This window comes from Anopheles nili, chromosome 3, assembly GCF_943737925.1.
Source record: "Anopheles nili chromosome 3, idAnoNiliSN_F5_01, whole genome shotgun sequence".
In the NCBI taxonomy this organism is placed as follows: Eukaryota; Metazoa; Arthropoda; class Insecta; order Diptera; family Culicidae; genus Anopheles; species Anopheles nili.
This window is the reverse complement of record NC_071292.1, coordinates 27,735,723-27,755,588: the sequence shown is the minus strand read 5'-3', so window position 1 is coordinate 27,755,588 and position 19,866 is coordinate 27,735,723. Positions and strand designations below refer to the sequence as shown.

Here is a 19,866-nt window from a genome sequence, read left to right as displayed (position 1 = left end):
GATGCCCCAGCATACCAATCTGGCTAAAAACCGTTTTGCCAGCGAATATATTCCTTCCACCGACGGGGCAAAAGAAGGGAGCGCAAAAATAGAATGATTATAAAAACGAATCAAACAAAACGAGACCGTCCCGGCACAAACCGGCGGCGGGCGTGGGCCACCGGGCGGCTCCATTTCCGGGGGGTTGATGCTTTCTCAGCGACATCTAATGCGCGCCAGACACGCCATCTCGAAAAGCGAGAGCTTTAGCCAGCTTCTCGTTCGTTCGTTCGGATGGGGTGGACGGCATAAAAGAGAAACACATACACACGCACGCCGCCCTACCGCAATCCATTCAAAAAGATGGCGGCGCACGGGCAAGGACCCGCGGAAGACGACCCCCGGGCGGGTAGGGCTTTATCTCGCGTACGATACAGTATATAATTGCGTACTCGGGTATGCGTACGTGTTTGGCGTTTGTAGCGTAAAACTAGCAGGACCCCCTTTTCGGTTGAGATGGGACGAGCGAATAGGGAAGTTGCCGTCGCCGATCTATTCTTTGCCTGTCTGCCACATTCGAGTGGCTTGCCGAGAGGACGTTCGAGTGTGCGCGTGTGTGTGTGTGTGGGTGAATGGGTGAGGGTGAGGTTTATGCGAGCAATTATTTCTTCATCATTCATCATCCGCCAAACGGCCCATACTCTGCGCACGAGCCCGAGCTGTGGATGGTTGTGAAGCGTTTACGGAGTCGATGTAGAGTAATTAAGAGTAGATATCTCGTGTCTCCTGCTCCGACCCGTGCAGGATTTATTGATTTATGGAAAATTGCAATGTATGGGAAGGGACGTTGCTTCTGTTTTATTTATTTTCATTGGATGCATCGTAATATTAAAAGCTACATGCAATTTGTTCGTGCTGTTATGTATGGGCGTATCAAATTGATGTGATTTTCACATATTCTATTAGCCGCATGCTAGTTTTAAAATTCCTCGCTAATGTCCTGTGAAAATGTCCACATTTTTAAGCAAACATTTCCATCTCAGACGTTCTTTGTCAGCCTCCCTCTCATAGGAGGTGGCGAAAAAGCAATGCAGCATTTCCTACGAGCCTCGGGTAAGCCTTCAATGTTGCGTAACGCGCCTTCAATGGTACATGCTTCCGTCACTCATCACGGCAAAGGACACGCAAGCATACGCATGTCGTAAAAAAAAGAAAACAGAAAAAAAAACTATACACGACAAGAACAGCCAGACTACTGACATTCGTGCTGCACGCACAATCTCGGTGTGGAGTGGAGTTGCACCGAGAACAACGGCCAGGAAAATATATATAAAAAAAAAAACAAAAACACAACGGAACCGGCAGATGCGAGACAGAACGACCGACGGCATAATCACGGGACGGAACCCGGCTCGAGACACGTCGGAAAAATGAACAGTTTTTCCCGAGTCACCGCCGTGAAATAAGGGCGCCCGGGGGCGCTGGCTCTCTCGAAACGAACGTCGCCCACCGGGGGAAAACCGGTGCCGAGAGGTCCAGGATTATGCGGAGCAGATGAGCCCGGGGGGGAAGGATCGAAAGCAGGAGTTTACGCAAGCGAACGTCGAGCGGAAACGAGCGGATCCGTCGACGTCATCGGGCATCAAGGAGCGAGAAAAAGGGAAATGACCTTTCATGAACGCGCCATCCGTCATCCTGTCGAGGCGACGACGACGAACCATCCCGGGGCGTCTGTATTGGTGTCAGGACACACGCATCGCGCCATACGCAATGGTACGCAATCATAACGATTAGGATTTGGTACACATTGGGGGTGGTACGGTTGCAGATGGCAGCGAGCACCGACGGGTGCGCAGACGTTGTTTCTTTAACGCGGAATCAAAACAGAGCAGCATGATTGGGAGCTTGAACAGGATGGAAAAAAAAACAACAGCAATCCTAAGGAGTTATGGGCTGGAGGATGGAAGGAATTATGCCCCAGACAGGAGTAATGATGTTGCAACATGGTGCATATTATTCATACTCATGCCATTTATGATTCAGCACTATAATCCTTCGGATGCCTTAGGAATCCTTCAAGCTCTAGGAGGTAAATAAGAAAACGTGGCAAATGACTACACGCAAATACATCCTAGCGACATCATTTCACTATTACCACAAAACAAGGCCAGTACACTACTCGAAGAAACAATGCTTTCATTTATACCGAGCACGCATCGAAAACATTCGATCCATTATAAGCTATTAAAGTTAAATAAAAACACCTTAATGACTTATTAAGACGCTTCGGATATCGGGCGCGTTCGCGCCTCGCCAATACCAAGAGAACAATGATCCCTCTTTCTTAAGCGCTTAACTCGTCAAGCCATGAGACGACGTCACCGGGGAACCGAATCGGAGAGGGCCAAACTTTTCCCATACGTAAAAGACGCAACCGACTCGAGAAACCGCTCGATAACCGGGCGGAAACGAAATTTGCCGGAAACACCAATCGCTTTCACACAGCTCTGCGGCAGGCGGGACACGAAACTCCAAATTCCCAAATGGAGAGAGCGAGCGAAATTACACCGAACCCAGGCGAAATCTAAAATGTGATTAGGGATTTTTCGGTAATGAAAGTACGCCGCGTATGTGCCCCGGTGCTGGGCCCACTACGGACGGGAGAACAATACACACATAAACATACACAAACACACACACAAACGCACGCTGGCGGAGAAAAAAAAACTCCAAGACGAAATTAAGGACCACACCGGGGAGCGAAGTGGAAGCAATCTTGACAGCGCTAAGGACATCCACGGCGACCCTTCGCCGGGGGAATTTGGCACGGAGCTTTTAGTTTCTTTATTGATGTCCTTGTGCCCGAACGGCGCCAGTTGCCGCCCGCCTGCGGCTGATGTGTGTATGCAGAGCGGGTATGTTTGTGTGCTTAATGATTTAAGGATATTTCACCGCTGCCCAGCCAGCCCCACACTCAAATTCCCACGAAAGTGGATAGAAGAGAGAGAGAGAGAAAAAGAAAAATCAGCAGCAAGATTAGAGCGAAAGCTCCGAGTGCGAGGCATTCGAGGGATCGAACGTCGTCACGGCGAACGGGAGCCGAAAGGAAACGAGATTTCCCAATCAAATGAAAACGAAATGAATGCAGCAACCGCATGACGGGCTGGACAAGGGTGGACGTGTCTCCGAGGGCCAAACAAATTTGTCTCGGATTGTTGGTTTACTTTCTTCCCGGTGCTTCGCTTGGCCCGTGCAATGGTTTTATTTGCCGGGTTTTGGGCTGTCCCTGCCCACCGGGAGGAAGGAGAGAGTCCTTTAGGAAGTGGAGATATTATGTTCGACGACGTTTTCTTACCGCCGATGGATTCTTCCGTCAGATGTAAATGTATCGGCGATGGAGCCGAGATCAACTGATCGATACCGTATCGTTTGCTCCGAGACGGTCCGGTTCGGTTATTAGTGATTTGATACACGCCATTCCGCAGAGGGAATTATACAACCCGATCGACGACGAGCCGGTGTTGCCAAAAGAGTTGCGCAGGACTTCTCATGCTTTATCGGACGGCTTTCTCCCAGCTTTCGAGTAATGAAGGAAATGTTTAGCTTTCACTGCTGAACCTTCTGTTACTCTTTTCATTTGTTCATGTCAATCATGTTGTCAATTTTTACTTTCTTCTTCAGTTTCGTTTCGATATCGTCTGTGCACTTGTAGGGAAAATGTCTAGGTTGCATAAAGATATGTATGTGTCTATTTCAAAATACATAACATAAACAACAGATTTTGAACTAATGAGGTGATAGTTGCACGAAGGCAGCTTTACCGGGATATAGTTTTAACAAGCAAAGCTTAGTGATTTATGCCATTGAAATGAACCATGGACATGGAGCAATCGGCTTAAGCCGTAAGCATACGTACACATCAAATAAACCAATTAATGTACATGTTACAAATGTAATTCCATAACTGTTTTATCGCCTGAAGCCTAACATGTAGCATTATTTATCCTATTCGTTTGAGCCACGAAGAAAGCTACAATTTTTTCAATAAATTAAACAACGTGCAATAAACAAAACTAAAACATGCACCCATTCGTGCCAAACGCCCACCAGAATGACTGACATGCTGCACAAAAGCGTGTCCACATATTCACGCTGCAGTAAATACGATAACGAATCGATCGCACTGTATCCAAATGCATAGCTTTTTTATGCACTTTATCTTCCAGCTTCGTACAATGGCCAAAAGAATTCGAGAAGCGGTTCCTTGATGTTGCGATTAATTGGATTGATTGGCTTAAAGCCAGGATTACTACAATGTATGGAGTTTGTTTCGTTCGCTTTACTTATGGCTTGACTTGTGCTCGATGGAAAGTTCTCGAGGTGTCATTAAACCTACCTAGAATGCCTAAGCTGCCCGGGCAGGAAAAACGACTGGCCCTTGACGGGTGGGAGAGCAGCGGAAACGTGTTTTCCCGGGCGTACAACATATGCGCGTAATCAATCATTCCCTCCGCGGTGGCGGCTGTTATCGGTTGGATTAAAACAACACATCGCACTCGGATCCGCTTATTTTACGCTCCGTTGCTCTCGACTGCACGAACGCCACGCTGGTTAGCGAATAGCACAGACAATAAGATCGTTAATTAGGATGCGGCTGACGAGGGGTGTGTTGTGGTGGAGTGTAAGAATGGTCGGGGGTATAAAAAAACGTAAACTACCTCCTCCTCGCTCGATCGCGCCGTGAATGTAAATGCCTCCGTGTGCAATGGTGCACTGGATTTGAATTTTAAAATTATGATTCTTAAAACATATCCAATTAATGGTAACTAAATAACACACAAAAAACGCTTCCCCATTGAACCATGATTATCAATTTACACAAAGCAGTTATTCGCTGTGCAACAACAACAAAAAACGCATAAACTAGCACCCATATCCATCGATTCGATTCGGTGTGCAGCGAAATCACGACAAAAAAATCGCATCGAAACTGCCAACCCCCACCATTGGGTGCTAAATTATGCTCGAATCTCAAACCATTCACACAAAACAACCACCCTCGGCTAATAATTGTTTCAATTAGTTTGCTATATAATTTGATGCGTTATGGGATACCTTCATTAGTCGCAGTTAGCGAAGGGTTTTTCATATATTTTTGCTCACTTCTCTACACCTAGCCGCATGCAGTTTTCACCAGCAAACGTGTCGCGGTTAACACCACACCGACGCCTACTCACAGCTGTGTTGATTGTTGCACGCGTCTGTCGGGGCAGTGCATCAACGAGAACCGGGTAGAAGGGGGGGGGGGCGAATAATTAAAATAGCATCGCAAATTAAAACACTAGCAAACGAGCGCCGAGCGGTTGAAGTGGGGGAAAATCCAGACGACGAGACGTTGTTGGAAGCCTGCTGAAGGTGCGTTGTCTTATGAAAACAAATAAACAAACAGTGGAAAGCGATCGCCTCCCACCCCATCATTGCATATGTTCGAGTGCAATTGAACCAACAACACGAGGCGAGATACAAACACTCAATCCGAGCGTTCGCTTGCTTCTGTGGGATGTATTTTTTTTTTTATTGTTTTCGCCACGGCACAAGCAAACGCAAATGCATATATGGCACTGATTTGAAATACTGCACACGAACGAGGCCGGGAAACGCTGGTGCTCAAAATAAGAAAATTGAATATTATGCACGCTTGCGGGAGTGGTCCGTTGTTAATTAGATGATAGGATTGATTTGCTTAAGTAGAAATTAATTAAAATTATTAATCCCCATTACCTATTAGCTGGTTTTATTGCTTCACGGTTGCATCAACGCCCAATTTAATTGCTTTTTGTAACTGAGAGCATGCACAGTGATACTGGAAATTGATCGACGGTAAATTAGAATTCCGTGAATAATCAACCGTGTGTGCCTCGCAACACAGCACGTGAGAAGATATGTTAGAACCGCCATTAGAAGCCAGCCGTTTCTGGTCTTTGTTCTTCCAAACGCAAGCGAATCAAGCACTGAATCCTGGGACATTTGATTCGGTTGTTGAATTTCGCAATGAGCTCCCGGCAGTTGCATTAAAAGTAACGACACGAACAGCACGAAATCGGCGGCATCACACACGGAAAGAAGCGAATCAAATAAATGTAACAATTTCCCATCCCAGGCTCGTCTGGTCCGGGTTTCGGTGAGCCGCAGAAGAGAGTTTCGTGACATCCGTGGCAGATTAAATTAACACGACGACAGAGCACGGTCGTTACCGAAGCCATTTTCGATTTGGGCCACACACACGCATCATGTGGTTGGGGGTTGAAACTGCAGCTGCATCCACCACATGCTCTCCGTCTGCAGGCGATCCGAAAATCTCATGACGATCGTACACAGGAAAACGGGCAAAAAAAATTATTCAAGTCAGTTTAGGCGTCAGAAAAGACGCCAACGAATGAGATCTCCTGCAGCAACCGAACCGAAGAAGCTGCTGTTCATTTGCTGCCAACGTACCGTTCCGCAAGCGGGTTTGTGTGCGTGTTTTTTTTCCCCACTTTTTGCTTTGTTTCACTTGCCATCCACGCCAACGCCCGCGAAGGCGATTTGTGTTCGTGATTGGTTTCGATTGATGGCCGCACTAACAAGGAAATGAGCCCAACCTTCCTCTCGTCTGATGGCGCGAGAAACAGGACGCTACCAGGACGTGCCTCGGCGGTGGTGGAAGGCAAGAGCTTAATTGATTTGCATCAGCACTGCATCGATGGTGGTCGTTAAAGCCTTGCTCGGGTGCAGGATATGCCGCGGAAACGGCACGGCTGGGAAATCTTTCTCTTTCTCGAGGGAGAAGGCCCGAATGGGAATGGAATGCAATCGGAGTCGTAATTGGTTTGAGATTAATTAGACGCTATTAGTATTAATCTCCGAAACACACCAAACCCCTGCCCGTCGCGTCCGGGAGAAAGCCCGAAGGAGGGGTTATTTATAGTTGAAATCGTTTCTTTCTCACAAACCCGACTCCTGAGAAGGTAGCGAACTTTTTTGTCTATTCCATTTTGTTCAGACCATCGTTTTTAATCCAACTTCGATGATTTATTAAAACCATGCGAACGCAGTGACACAACAACTTCGTGCCAAGGATAGCAAGAAATTATACTGTCAACGCTTACATGGTGGGGAAAACACAACAAAGACACGAAGATACCCAAAGACCCAATCATCTTACATTTTGTCGCGTATTTCGTATGAGTAATTCGAAACATCTTACTCAGGCGATCCGTACATGTGTAATCATGCCCGGCCCGAGGACGAGGACGAGTGGCAGTAATCCTTGAGAATAAACCCCCCACAAGCTGACGCGGTGTTTTGGGGCCAAACATTGAAGGCACACATTTCACCCCCGATGAAGGTAATTCGTGTCTGCGAGATGGTGAAGAAGAAAAAAAACCTGCCATAACTTCGAACACAGCCACGAAAATATTAATGGCGAAAAATTAAATTAAACACCACCAGCACTGGCGTTTGCCGATTATCGGCGCGCGGAAGCTAATTTAATTGAAAGCAAACGTTTTTAAAACAATCGCTTTCCAATTACTGCCACCCGCGATGGGTTACGTACGTCCCGGAGAGTAAACCCTCGAAGACAGAGTTCGAACTCCACGTGAAATGACACCCCTTCAACGGCGGTGCACAATCCATCATCGTTGGCGCAGACTTTGCGCAAACATTGTGTGGCGACCCCAATTCCTCGGGTTCGCTGTTGTCACCAGCGATCCATCACCGGCGTATTGACGACCGAAAGACGGAAAATTAAACCCGTCACTTGTGCGTTACGCGAGCCTTTTGGGGGAGCAAAGAGGTCGTGAAGGTGCAGAAGGATAGGCGCACAATTGCGCCTGTCTAGGGATGGGATTAATGGAAAAATCGCTCCATGCGCGCTTTTGGCGTTGTGTAACAGAGTGAACAATAAGGAGCAGAACATTTAAATACTACGCCCCCACAAACGGTTTTATTTCGCGCTATAAAATGCACTAAACCATGTGTGACATTGAGCAAAAAGCAAATGCTGGAAGCATGTTGGAAAGAATAAAAAAAAAAGTTCCCATGTAAACCACATTGGAACACGAAATTAGGCAAGACGGAAACCCAACCCAACAACGTGCAGCAACAAGCGAGATTAACTCGTCTCGTCATCTTCCGAAGGCGCGCCAACCACTTAAGCGCAGAAAACGAGCCACATATTTCTCTACTACACCCCATTTCAGCCCGTGGAAAGTCTACCACATGCGCTCGAGGTCTCCTAGAGGCCGCTGTCTAGGCGCGCGATCGTCATCCACAGACGCTTGGCTAGACGTTCGCGAAGCTGAGACCGCTCGACAGCTGAAAGAGAGCCGTGAAACTTGGCGAAAAGCCGGACGGACGACCAGACCAGGACCAGACACAGCTGCCGTCTGCCAAAAACCTGTTTCCCATTTAGACGACCGGTCTCTCCCCGGGACCCAGAGCCTCTCTCTCTCTCTCTCTCTCTCTTTCTTTCTTTCTTTCCCCACACATGCTGCACGTGAAAGAAAACCTGCAAACCTCTTGCTAAAGGGGTTGCGCGCCCGTCCGGTGTGCGCGATTCGCGCAAAAGCTGCAGCATTTGCATTTTCGGCTATGCGCAGAGAGGGGGTTTGTGCGCCGTCTTTTACAGGGACCAGGCTAGCCCTGGTGGTGGTTTGCGACGAATTCGATCGATTTATGAGCTAGACCCACCGGGGGGACTTACATGTGCGAATGAGTGAGTAAAAAAACGAGCGAACGAAAAAAAAAGAACCAAGGAGACCGAATTGCTTAACCCAGCCCAGGAAGGGTGTCGTTTTCGCTTTCTCGCTCTTACCAGCTCGCAACATTCTTCGATCGGCGAAGTCTAGACGCATTTATTTCGGAATGCGCGTACACCAGAGCCCGATCCGGTTGGCATTTTTTTGTTGTTGTTAGGGTGGACTCGATCGAAAAGGGCGGCTTTCGCGCCGAGAAAGTTTGTGCGTCCAATTGCGTGGCCAATTATTCCGGCCAGGCAATTATGAGCTGATCGTTAGGCTTAAGCCGTTGGATGTGGAGCGATGAAGTAAATCTCAATGAATGTCAACGCTGGTGGAAATTGCATTACGATCTTCCCTTTCCTCGGTTGCATCGCAGATAGAGTCCTTCTGCTCTCGAAGGGACTGCTGGAATTGTATTCGTGCGCAAGTACGAAACTGAAAACAATTGGATGCGATGCCGGTTCAATTGGCGCTGGGGCAGCTTCAAGACGTTAGACCCGACTATCGCTTCCTGTGGCGCAAACAAGCGAACGAGCACGAGGAGGCACACGTTTGCGTTGCACACGCATGCACATGCACCAGACACGTGCATCCCGCTCCAGAGCAGGCAATCGAAGTCATCGGCCTGTCCACCCCACGCTGACCGGTTCTCGTGCGGCCGTTTTGTTTCCACTCGCGAAGGTTTCAACGGTTGGCGGTTCAGCGTCGCAGACGGTACCGGTATAAGGACACATGCGGCACAGACGCGCTGGCTAGATCCCAAGATAGAATGGTGAGTGAGCAGAAGAAACGAGCCTGAGATCGCACCTAAAAACTGGGTCACTGCAGTTCATTCGACCCGTTCGGTTGGGTGGTGTTTTCAACCCACGAACGATCATCTGCGAGTGATGATCGCTTACTGATGGTTTGCTCAGTGAGCGTTTGTGTTGTGGCTTCTATTAGCAATTTTAAAAATGAAATTTAGAGCATACCAATTTTGTAAAATGCATATTGTGTGAGGCCAATTTTCATCACTTAACTGACCAAGCCACATTTCACGTTTCTTCCAAATGCTAAGCCATATTTAATAGCTCTTTATTTACGATCGTTTGCAAAGAAAGCGCAAAAGTGTTGTCCTCGTTTTATCTACAGACAAGTTGTAAAACCTTTTCGTAGACATGTTCACAAATCCGACACAAACGCTAAACGTGCTTCATGAATGAAACACAAACCAGATAAGATACCGTCGTTCTTATCGATTTGACAAGCGACAAAATTTGTTCAACAACAGCAGGAAAAAAAAACATCGAACAATAAAACCGATAGTCCTACCCGTTTCACCTAGAACAACCCTTGATAGTGTCGTCATTGATGCGAGGACGAGATCGGCTGAAAGGAGCTGCCTGCAGTTCTTAGGTGTCTCCAGAGCCAGCTGGAGATGAAAACAAATTTACAAAAAAAACTCAACCGAACCAACTGATCGCAGGGTTGTTGGGTTGAAGAAAAAAAATGCATCTCACCTAACAACGATGAGCAACAAACAGCATCATCGAGGTTGATTGACAGCTGCTGCGCCCGTATCTTGCTGCAAAGCAACACAACGACCACACGCTCACATAGGGACCCACCAGAGCCGGAAAACGCATCTCCATCTTGCTCCACACCATGGGAGGTGAAGCAAAATAGATACATTGTGCGTGCGTGTTATGGACGGAACGGTCATCGCTAAAAATATCGCGCGTCCGTACGAAATCGAAGCCAAAGAAACCGGCTTGGGGATGGATTAGAACGCACTTCGCGTGAGAAAGACGCTGAAGAAGAGACGATGGAGGGTTGAAAGAAGAATCGGGCAGGAAAAAGGGCAAATGAAAACGAAACCGATTCCAACCCGGGTCCGGTTGGTTCGATGCGATCGATTATGGGGAAACGATTAGCGAACGGTCATTATTTATTTGGCGCTTCGATAAATTTTGCCACGCACCAAGCGCACAACGGTTTTAGGGGTTTTTTGTCTATGCGATTGCTGGGATTGGAGCGTTTTATCGGTTGGGATTATATGATGCGAGAAAGCGGGAAAAAAACCGGCTTTGTAGGGGATTTGCAAAACGAAACATTATCAGAAAAGCAAAAATTTTTATTGAACCGAATAGGCCTAGGATAAGGCCACAAATAAGGGCAAATGACCACATGTTTTGTACAAACTGAGATTACTTATGAGAAACAGAAGAAATGACAATCGGCCGAAATCAAATGAAGTAATTTATTGGTAATATCCCTAATCTCGCCACACTTTATTTTGCTTTTGTGTAGCTTTATGATCTATAGGTATTTAATTTTATAATTTTTGTAGAACATTTCCAAGAAAAACACCTATATCAGAGATATTCCTTCACTTTAAACTCATATCATTTATGTACGTGAACAAATTTGCTAAAAAGTTTTGTTCTTCTTTTGTAATTCAGCTTATCATTTTTTCTTTAAAATCCCAAATAAAATATGCAACAACCACAGCTCCTACGGCCGGAATCCTAACATCAACCCATCAACCTACCTTTGGCGAAGCTTTGATCGCAGAAACTGGGTAGCAACAGCAAAACCACAGCAGCGGACAGAATCGTCCACTGTCGCTGGTGATGTCGGTGGTTGAGGTGAAGATGTTGCTGATGCTGCTGATGGCGATGGCGATGCTGGAGATGAACCTGCAATCGTTCGTTCTCGCTCATCAGTTGACCCCCAGCTCGCAACCCGTCGGCAGTGTTCCTCATCGCACTGGTACCCACACGGGCGGTTTTACGTTTTTCCACTTTACGATCAATCACGATCCCCGTCGTCGTCGACGTCTTCGAGGCCACCGCAACGGTTGTGGCCTGCGTCATACGGATTCTGGCCCGGTTCACGGTTGTTGGCTCGAATTCGCCGGCGGCCATTGGCGACCGGAAACGAACCACAGCGATGGCGGCGGCGGCTGCGAACACGTTTCGAACTCGCGATCGCGGCAATTTTTGCTCATCAGAAAAGATTAGCACGTTATGTGTAGAGGCGGCACTCTGCTGCCCTGTTTTATGTTTCGTACCACCCCACTCTTTTGGCCCAGTGGGCTACGCTGCTGTTTTGTTTCACTTTATGCTGTTGTGAACTTTTCGAACCCCACACAAACACACTGTGAACAGCCACACTCTCGTGAATTTCCGAAACAACTTTAGTTACGCAGGAAAAACACGCGATCGACACGTGCTCCAGCAGCGACCAACAGCTTCTTTTCCATTGCACCAATTGCTATCACCAGATAAACACTTTCCACCCACACAATCAGCACGGCAGTAATCACTGTGGCTACGACGCTAGATCGTAGCCTGATTAATTAACATCGGCCCAGCCGTTTCCACACGTCACTGAGTTCTTATGCTTTTGTGCGCGATAACTTCCGGTTCCGCTTACGACGAAGTGAGTGTGTTTCGTCGCAATTTTCACTTTTCTGTTTGCACTTTCGCACTTGCACGAGGAAAAACACCGGCCCGCTTTGTACTACTTTGTGGGAGGATCACTCCTTGCCGTCGCAAATCGAACACACACACTCTTTGAAGGAGCAGCCGTGACTAATTGTTGTGTCACTTGCCATCGGCAACAAACGCAGCTGCTATGTCAACATGAAGACCGCATGCATCCTACCTGCTACAAGGGGAAAGTAGTAGATATTAGGACACCACTTTATGCAAAGGAAAAGCGAGTAGAAAAAAACCTTTCCACTACCCATACACACACACACACTCTCGCCTGCACACACATGCGTGCTAATACGCCTAACGCACACGGGCAAACGCATTCGGGTACGCGCTTTTCCCCGGAAAAGCGAGAGCCGGGTGGAACGCACGAGCGCTGGGAAAACTGATTACGTGGTGGTTGTTTCTCACTAGCGGCCGTGTTCGGCGAATTTCCCTCGGCAGGAGAAGGATTTCCAAGCGGCCCACACTATAAATCTTTCACTTTCGATTGCTTCACACACAGACGCACGCAGCCGATGATGGAAACGATTATCGTTACTTAATCTTGCCGAGGGGTGGGGGCTTTTGTTGGTGGAAAACGAAGGAAATGTAACTGCTACTTGTAAAGCGGAATGCCTTTACATGCCTCTGCCAGCGCGTGCAAAGAAAACTGCTGCCTTGCTGGTGCAACTATCGCAACCATGAAGCACTAGATTGTTTTCGCATCTGCTCGAACGCACCGGCAAATGACACCCTGTTTTTCCTTTAGCACGTGAAGTTTCCCAATGGACAAAACGCTCCTTAACTCAAAAGGATGTTCCAGAAAAGGCCGAAACTACGAGCCCGAAGATTGTTGGCTGGTTGGTCCTCGCATTCTCGCGGGCAGCCAAACACTAACACACGGCGACGCATCGCGGATGCCGTTTCCCGATAGCTCCAACACCGAAAAGACCGCGAAGGAACTCCTCCTCCTTCTGCCACCAGTGTGCGCTGTTGAGGATGAAAGCAACCCCTGGAGCTGGTTCGTGGACAGAGGAACCTACACACAATGAAACCGCGTTATGTGACCGGGAGGATCGTCCACCGAAAGGATGACGACGACGGTGAAGAAGCTGGGCAGCCTTTTTTCGAGTACCGGAACACACGGCGGTCCAAATTTCATTGACACCTTTTCTCTTTCCTGTGTGGCGAAACCGCGACAGCTAGCGACGGAAGAACAGTCACCTTCCTTTTGCGCTAGCACACACACACGCCGAGGAGTTTTCCAAGCGACACTCACACAGCGCCACCGGCGTATCCTTCCGAGTGCTACGCTGTTGGTGTGCGTGTCCGTCCGTCAATGGGGATGCGTGCCGTGAATGGGGACGGGACAAAACGGGGATGACTACAAACACGCTTAATGGGGCGGGGGGAGGGGGGGGGATTGGGAAGAGAAAATGCCGGGTGTATAAAGGGCGGGGGGTTCGATGGGAGAATTTTTCCTCAAAAAAAAAGCGCAACGCTGGAAGCTTCGAGCTCACCACACCCGGTGTAGCAAAGGACACCATTAGGGGATGGAAATCCGTTACACCGGGACCCGGGGCACGCCCGAAGGATGTGGCTTGTGAGGTAAAACGAGGAAGAGCCTGAGAAGAGCGTTTCTAGCTTCCCGAAAATTATTTCGCAATCCGCTGACCTTTTCCCCCGAGGTGGTAAAAGAGACCGGAGCATGGTGGCGCGCGTACGAACGATTACTTACGGGGCCAGAGCTCGAGTTATTTACCGATACAAAACACACGCACACAACCGCACCAGGGGGCACCCGATAGCAAAAGGGACCTTCCAAAGGGAGGCGGGGACAGGATGAGAACCGTGGCGCGGCGGCTCCGAAAAATTCATCCAAATTCGCATCCGGGAAGCAAGCGACAAGCAGTGGCGGACGCAAGGGCTAGTTTTTCTCCGTTCCAGAGCGCGTGTCTTCCTTGCGGGTCCGACGAACTGCCCTTCTCAAGTGGTATGCGTGCGTACGGCCCATCGCCGTTCCGCTTCTGCTGATTCTCGGCTTTTTTTTTTATTATTTCGTTAGTCCTTCCGTGCTGGTGTTTGTGCACATGCTTCTGCATTTTGGATCAAACCATCATTTTTTTCTCTTTTCGTTGGTCTAATATTGGGGGCTTCGAAAAACGGTGCGTCAAATGTGTCGAACTCGGAGAGATACCATTCATTATTTGGGGTATTTCCAAGCATCGCTCATTACCGCGTTTCGTATGCAAGATTTGTTCATAATTCAAATCCATTCATGGTAACTTACTATGAGCAACAACAAAAAACGATTGATAACCAAAATCATATCAAATAGCTCACGGAAACTAGATTTTAAAAAGACATACAAATAGATCATTAGAAAATCTTATAGATAATATTATAATTCATTTCCCAATGATATTTCTAGTATTAAGACATATCAATATTTAAAAGTCTTAAGGCTGCTATGATTAGTTTTCAAACGATCATTATTATCGGCCGTTAGAGCATTGAAACATAAGTAGTTACAACTTATTTGATCGATCAAAAAAATTATATTGCATTAATTGAATACTACCAAAATTAGCGATCTCTAGAATAGAATTGACCATAACCGACATTGCCGACAGTGTACTAACTACGAGCTATTTCAACTTTTTGTTATCTACGGATCTAGTATCTAAAACATTATCGAAAATTAGACATTTGTGTCTTTTCAAACGAATATCCGCGCCGCAGCAAGTTTGACACCCGTGCGATAAAACCAACCCCAAAAACCCGGAACCTTGGTTTTCCTCAGCATTTTTCACCCCAAATTTGTACGTTCTTTTGCGTTTGACAAAATCCTCTTTACTTCACATCGAAGTATCAATTACTCCGGGGGCAAATGATTCAATAAAATCGTACAACATGCACCGCACTGTAGAGTACCCCTAGCCACCCAAAAAGACGAACGCCATCACAGTAAACATCGAGAAAAAGAAGGGGGAGCACTAGAAACAAACAACACCGGGAATTGGAATCTTCCGCAAGATGGGCACGCGCACATACATTCACGCAAAACAAAAAAAAACAAGGAAACGCATATTTTTCCTGAAGGCTTTTGCTAGCCAAATTTCGGAACCATTAAGCAAAACTGAATTAAACAATTATTCTTCGAGCACCACATGGGGAGGGGGCGCCAGCATTCATCTTTAACACGGCGGAACACAGCAACGCAACGCACCACACACATCATAGCCACAATTAACTTCCCACTATATCATCACCATCGCGAACATTTTGCAAGCTCGCCGCAATGGGGGAGAAACTTCAAACGCAACACCGAGCGCACAACAGAACGACGGTCTTTCTTTTCGCAAAGCCGAAAAAACACTTTCCACGGCGGCAGCAAAATTTCGTACCTTTCCGCTTTTGACGTACGCAAAAATGATAAATAGGAACCCTTCTGGGCGAGTGTGACAAATGGACGCAAGCCTTTTCCCCCACTGTTTGCTCCACCGACGTCTTCTTTATGATGGTACTTGCACAACCCCTCCACTCCGGCTGGCGGATTTTCTCACTCAACAAATCTGTTGGCCCGTTTGCTTACGATGAAACGCACAGGACACCGTAAAACTGATCCTGCTTACAGCATACCTGTTTTTATTTCACTTTCGACAACATTCGATGCCTTCTCGCGTGGCAACGGGCTTGAAAACAATAAAAATATCGGAGTGTACTAGCGGCGCAGCCTCTATTGTTTACTCCACCGAGTAACCTTGTCGACTTTGCTCGACGTCGAATGGACATCGCATAGAAAGTTTCTCCATCGGCAAGTGGTGGGGATCCTTCTTGACATTCAGAACAAGCGTAAATCATCGAGCCGTCGGTTAAGATTACATATGACTATTATGTGAGGTTAAGAAGTCGATAACACAGAATACTTCGAATTATTTCGCTCTTTCATCATAAAAGGCATACAACAAATGAAGAATCATGTACAAACTTACCTTAGATATTATATAAAATATTTTTCTCACGTTTTAACTGTAAATTTGAATCACGGAAATTTTAAAACATGAATGGGAAGTTGTATCACTAGAACATGGAAACCCATGCACGATAAAACAAAAATGATAACAAATGAAAAGATTGATAATTTTAAGAATCTTAAGACTATGAATTTATTAAATTAGACTATATATTTTTTTTAAATCATCCATATTTAACCGTACCTTTGTACCATATGTCGACTTTTTCAATGGTCCAACCTTTTACATGACGTCTTTCACATCAAGTGCAAAAGAAAAAGAACAAACGAATCACGCGAGCAACAAGAAGACGGCGACCACATTCTGTACCGTTCAGGAAAAGATTTCTTTTCGTGAGCTGTGAATCATATCGTGAATTTTTGTTTCTGGTAGGTTTAACTATTGCCAATTTTCGCACTCGTTGGAGAAAGTTATGAATTTCTCACATATCTCGACTGCAGTTGATATAAAGTGTTTCTTTCCCATTCGTAGTGTGAGAGGTGCGGTACATTAACTCATCACGATGATGTCCTTACCGGGATCGTTTGCCTGTGACGAATACGGGCGCCCGTTTATCGTGCTCCGGGACCAAGAGACCCAAAAGCGTCTCACCGGCACGGAAGCCATCAAGGTAAATACGACACATTGTTGTAAACTCCCATGTGCAATGGTACTGCGTGAGGGGAACGAACCTTCCAGATTACTTTTCTTTGCGGAATCGAAAATGTTGATAACTTTCGGTTATTCGTTGTTGCTAGTAAACTTTACTTCAATATCTATCGAAATAAGCCTCGAACCTTACCAATAAAACGCATTCTCATTGTGCAATATCGCGTTCAGTACACAGCCGGGATGCCGCACCAATCCTAACCTCACATTGTTTTCTTGCACCTACGCAGAGTCACATCTTGGCAGCGAAGCAAATCGCCTCAATCATTCGTTCTTCGCTCGGACCCAAGGGTCTGGACAAGATGATGGTCAGCGGGGATGGTGAGGTCACGGTCACCAACGACGGTGCAACCATCATGAAGCTGATGGATGTGGATCACGAAATCGGCAAACTGATGGTGCAGCTCAGCCAGTCTCAGGACGATGAAATCGGCGATGGTACGACGGGAGTGGTCGTGCTGGCGGGGGCACTGCTCGAACAGGCCGAGTCTCTGATTGATCGGGGCATCCATCCGATTCGTATCGCCGACGGTTTCGAGTTGGCAGCCCAGTGTGCTATCAAGCATCTGGATACGATTGCGCATCCGTTTCCGGTGTCGCGGGATAATAAGGAACCGCTTATCCGCGTGGCCATGACCACACTCGGTAGCAAGATCGTGAACAAGTGCCACAGACAGATGGCCGAAATTGCGGTCGACGCCGTGCTAACGGTGGCCGATCTCGAGAAGAAGGACGTCAACTTTGAGCTGATCAAGCTGGAGTGCAAGGTCGGTGGACGGATGGAGGATACTTGCCTGGTGAAAGGCGTGGTGGTGGACAAAACCATGAGCCATTCGCAGATGCCCACGGTGTTAAAGGACGTCAAACTGGCCATCCTGACCTGCCCGTTCGAGCCGCCGAAGCCCAAGACCAAGCATAAGCTCGATGTCACGTCCGCCGAGGACTACCGTAAGCTGCGAGAATACGAGCAGGAGAAGTTCCTCCAGATGGTGAAACAGGTCAAGGATGCCGGAGCGACGCTGGCCATCTGCCAGTGGGGCTTCGATGACGAGGCGAACCATTTGCTACTGCAGCAACAGCTGCCAGCTGTCCGATGGGTTGGTGGTCCGGAGATCGAGCTGATCGCCATTGCCACCGGTGGGCGCATCGTTCCGCGTTTCGAGGAACTGTCGGCTGACAAGCTGGGAACGGCTGGTGTGGTGCGCGAGCTGAGCTTCGGCACGACGAAGGACAAGATGTTGGTGATCGAGGATTGCCAGAATACGCGCGCAGTTACGGTGTTGATTCGCGGCGGCAACCAGATGGTCACGGCGGAAGCAAAACGGTCCATCCACGATGCACTATGTGTGGTGCGTTCGCTTATTCGCGATTCGCGCATTGTATACGGTGGAGGCGCGGCTGAAATCAGCTGCTCGTTGGCGGTGGCATGTGAGGCTGATCAACTGTCTACATTGGAGCAGTACGCGTTCCGTGCGTTCAGTGTTGCGCTCGAATCGATTCCGCTGGCTCTGGCTGAGAACAGCGGACTTTCGCCAATCGAAACGCTGTCGGAATTGAAGGCCCGCCAGGGTTCGGAAAATTGCAGCACGGTCGGAGTGGACTGCATGCTGACGGGCAATTCGGATATGAAGGAACATCACGTCATCGAGTCGCTGCATTCGAAAAAACAGCAGATTGTGCTCGCCACCCAGCTCGTGAAGATGATTCTCAAGATCGACGACGTTCGAACTCCGGCCGATCATTAAGTCGGCTAGTGCAGGAGCAGAACATCGAGGTGCATTTTCGTTTCTGTCTCATGCGGTCTGAGAGGATTCCTTATGTATTCACACACGCGTGTACGCGTCTTTTGCACTTAGGATAGGTTCTCATTATTTCATTACCTTTCACCAAGCTTCGTCGTCCTTCGGCTTGGCGATGATTTGGGCGCACAGAACCATCCTTTTTCAGTTCACGGCACGTCGCTATTTGCAAGCCGGTAGCGTTAAATTAAACCATGAAACTGATCATTTACGATCTATTCATAAACGACTTAACACTTAAGTGCTTTCAATTTCCCATTTAACCAATAAATAAGATGTTCTACATCTTGTCGCGATACCTAATTTTATTCTTTTTTATTTTTTAATCATCGAAACCATCTGATGCACTTTTTGAAACTAATGGTTAGAAATCTTAAGCATAAATAGCGATTCAAATAGGTGTGTTAAATTTCCATCACCGCACGCAATTCCTACCCCTTACCACATGACTAGCGCCCTCTGGCGGTGTATTTTTATTTAAATTTTATTACACCTATTATCAACATTTAAACTCGCATCACGATATGAAAAACACGCTTTAGCATTAAATAATCTATAGCTTTATTCTCTCACAATGATCCATTATGTATTACTTTGTTTTAGCGTAATAAAGAACCCTACATTTGACGACAAACGTCAAACGAGCGAATATTACAGAGAGACAGTCCGCATAGAGCACTGCCTCGTCGATCCAGCATATGTCATTCAACGTCATCGCAATCCGTTTCATTTTTTCTTGCGCGAATAAAAAACACGAAGAAGCAGCGCGAGCAGGAGCGAGAAAAAAAGTGAAATCCCTTTTATCTGCCTCCGACGACGTCGCCTGTTTGCGTGGACATTTGCCAAAATAAGAACACGGCCTGGTGTGGCGCCTGCGAAAAGCTCACTGCCCAGCAGCAATATCTACCAGCGTTCCGCACTAGCGCCAGTTCTCGTGCAGTCAAGTGTGTGCAAATTTAACCGCGATCTGGAGCACGCGAAGAATCGTGAGTGGGGCAAGAGTAGATTGTCGTCTTGTCCGGCCACGCTGTGTAAGTGTCCAGCAGCTTGTTCTCGTTACGGGTTTCGCCCAAAAGCTCGCTACATCCGGTTCCGGATGTAAGGCAGCAGGATGTGAAGCCCTTCCGTTGCTGACGGCACGGGGATAGAGTGTCGCGAA

The 19,866-nt window shown here is 47.4% G+C and overlaps 2 protein-coding genes across 2 annotated transcripts in view; one reads left to right on the top strand and one right to left on the bottom strand.

The window, feature by feature from the left end:
• Nucleotides 1–11,668, bottom strand: part of LOC128727423 (TGF-beta receptor type-1) — a 63,363-nt gene extending 51,695 nt beyond the window's left edge. Inside the window, exon 1 of the mRNA XM_053821333.1 lies at nucleotides 11,293–11,668. Coding sequence (XP_053677308.1) covers nucleotides 11,293–11,668 — 376 coding nt within the window. The remainder of the gene's footprint in view (nucleotides 1–11,292) is intronic.
• Nucleotides 11,669–16,570: 4,902 nt separating this feature from the next.
• LOC128722697 (T-complex protein 1 subunit epsilon) lies at nucleotides 16,571–19,001 on the top strand. The gene is made up of 3 exons (XM_053816373.1): nucleotides 16,571–16,628; nucleotides 16,732–16,870; nucleotides 17,139–19,001. The coding sequence occupies exons 2-3, from the start codon at nucleotides 16,763–16,765 to the stop codon at nucleotides 18,651–18,653; spliced, it is 1,623 nt and encodes a 540-aa protein (XP_053672348.1). The 5' UTR covers nucleotides 16,571–16,628; nucleotides 16,732–16,762; the 3' UTR covers nucleotides 18,654–19,001.
• The last annotated feature ends 865 nt before the right edge of the window (nucleotides 19,002–19,866 follow it).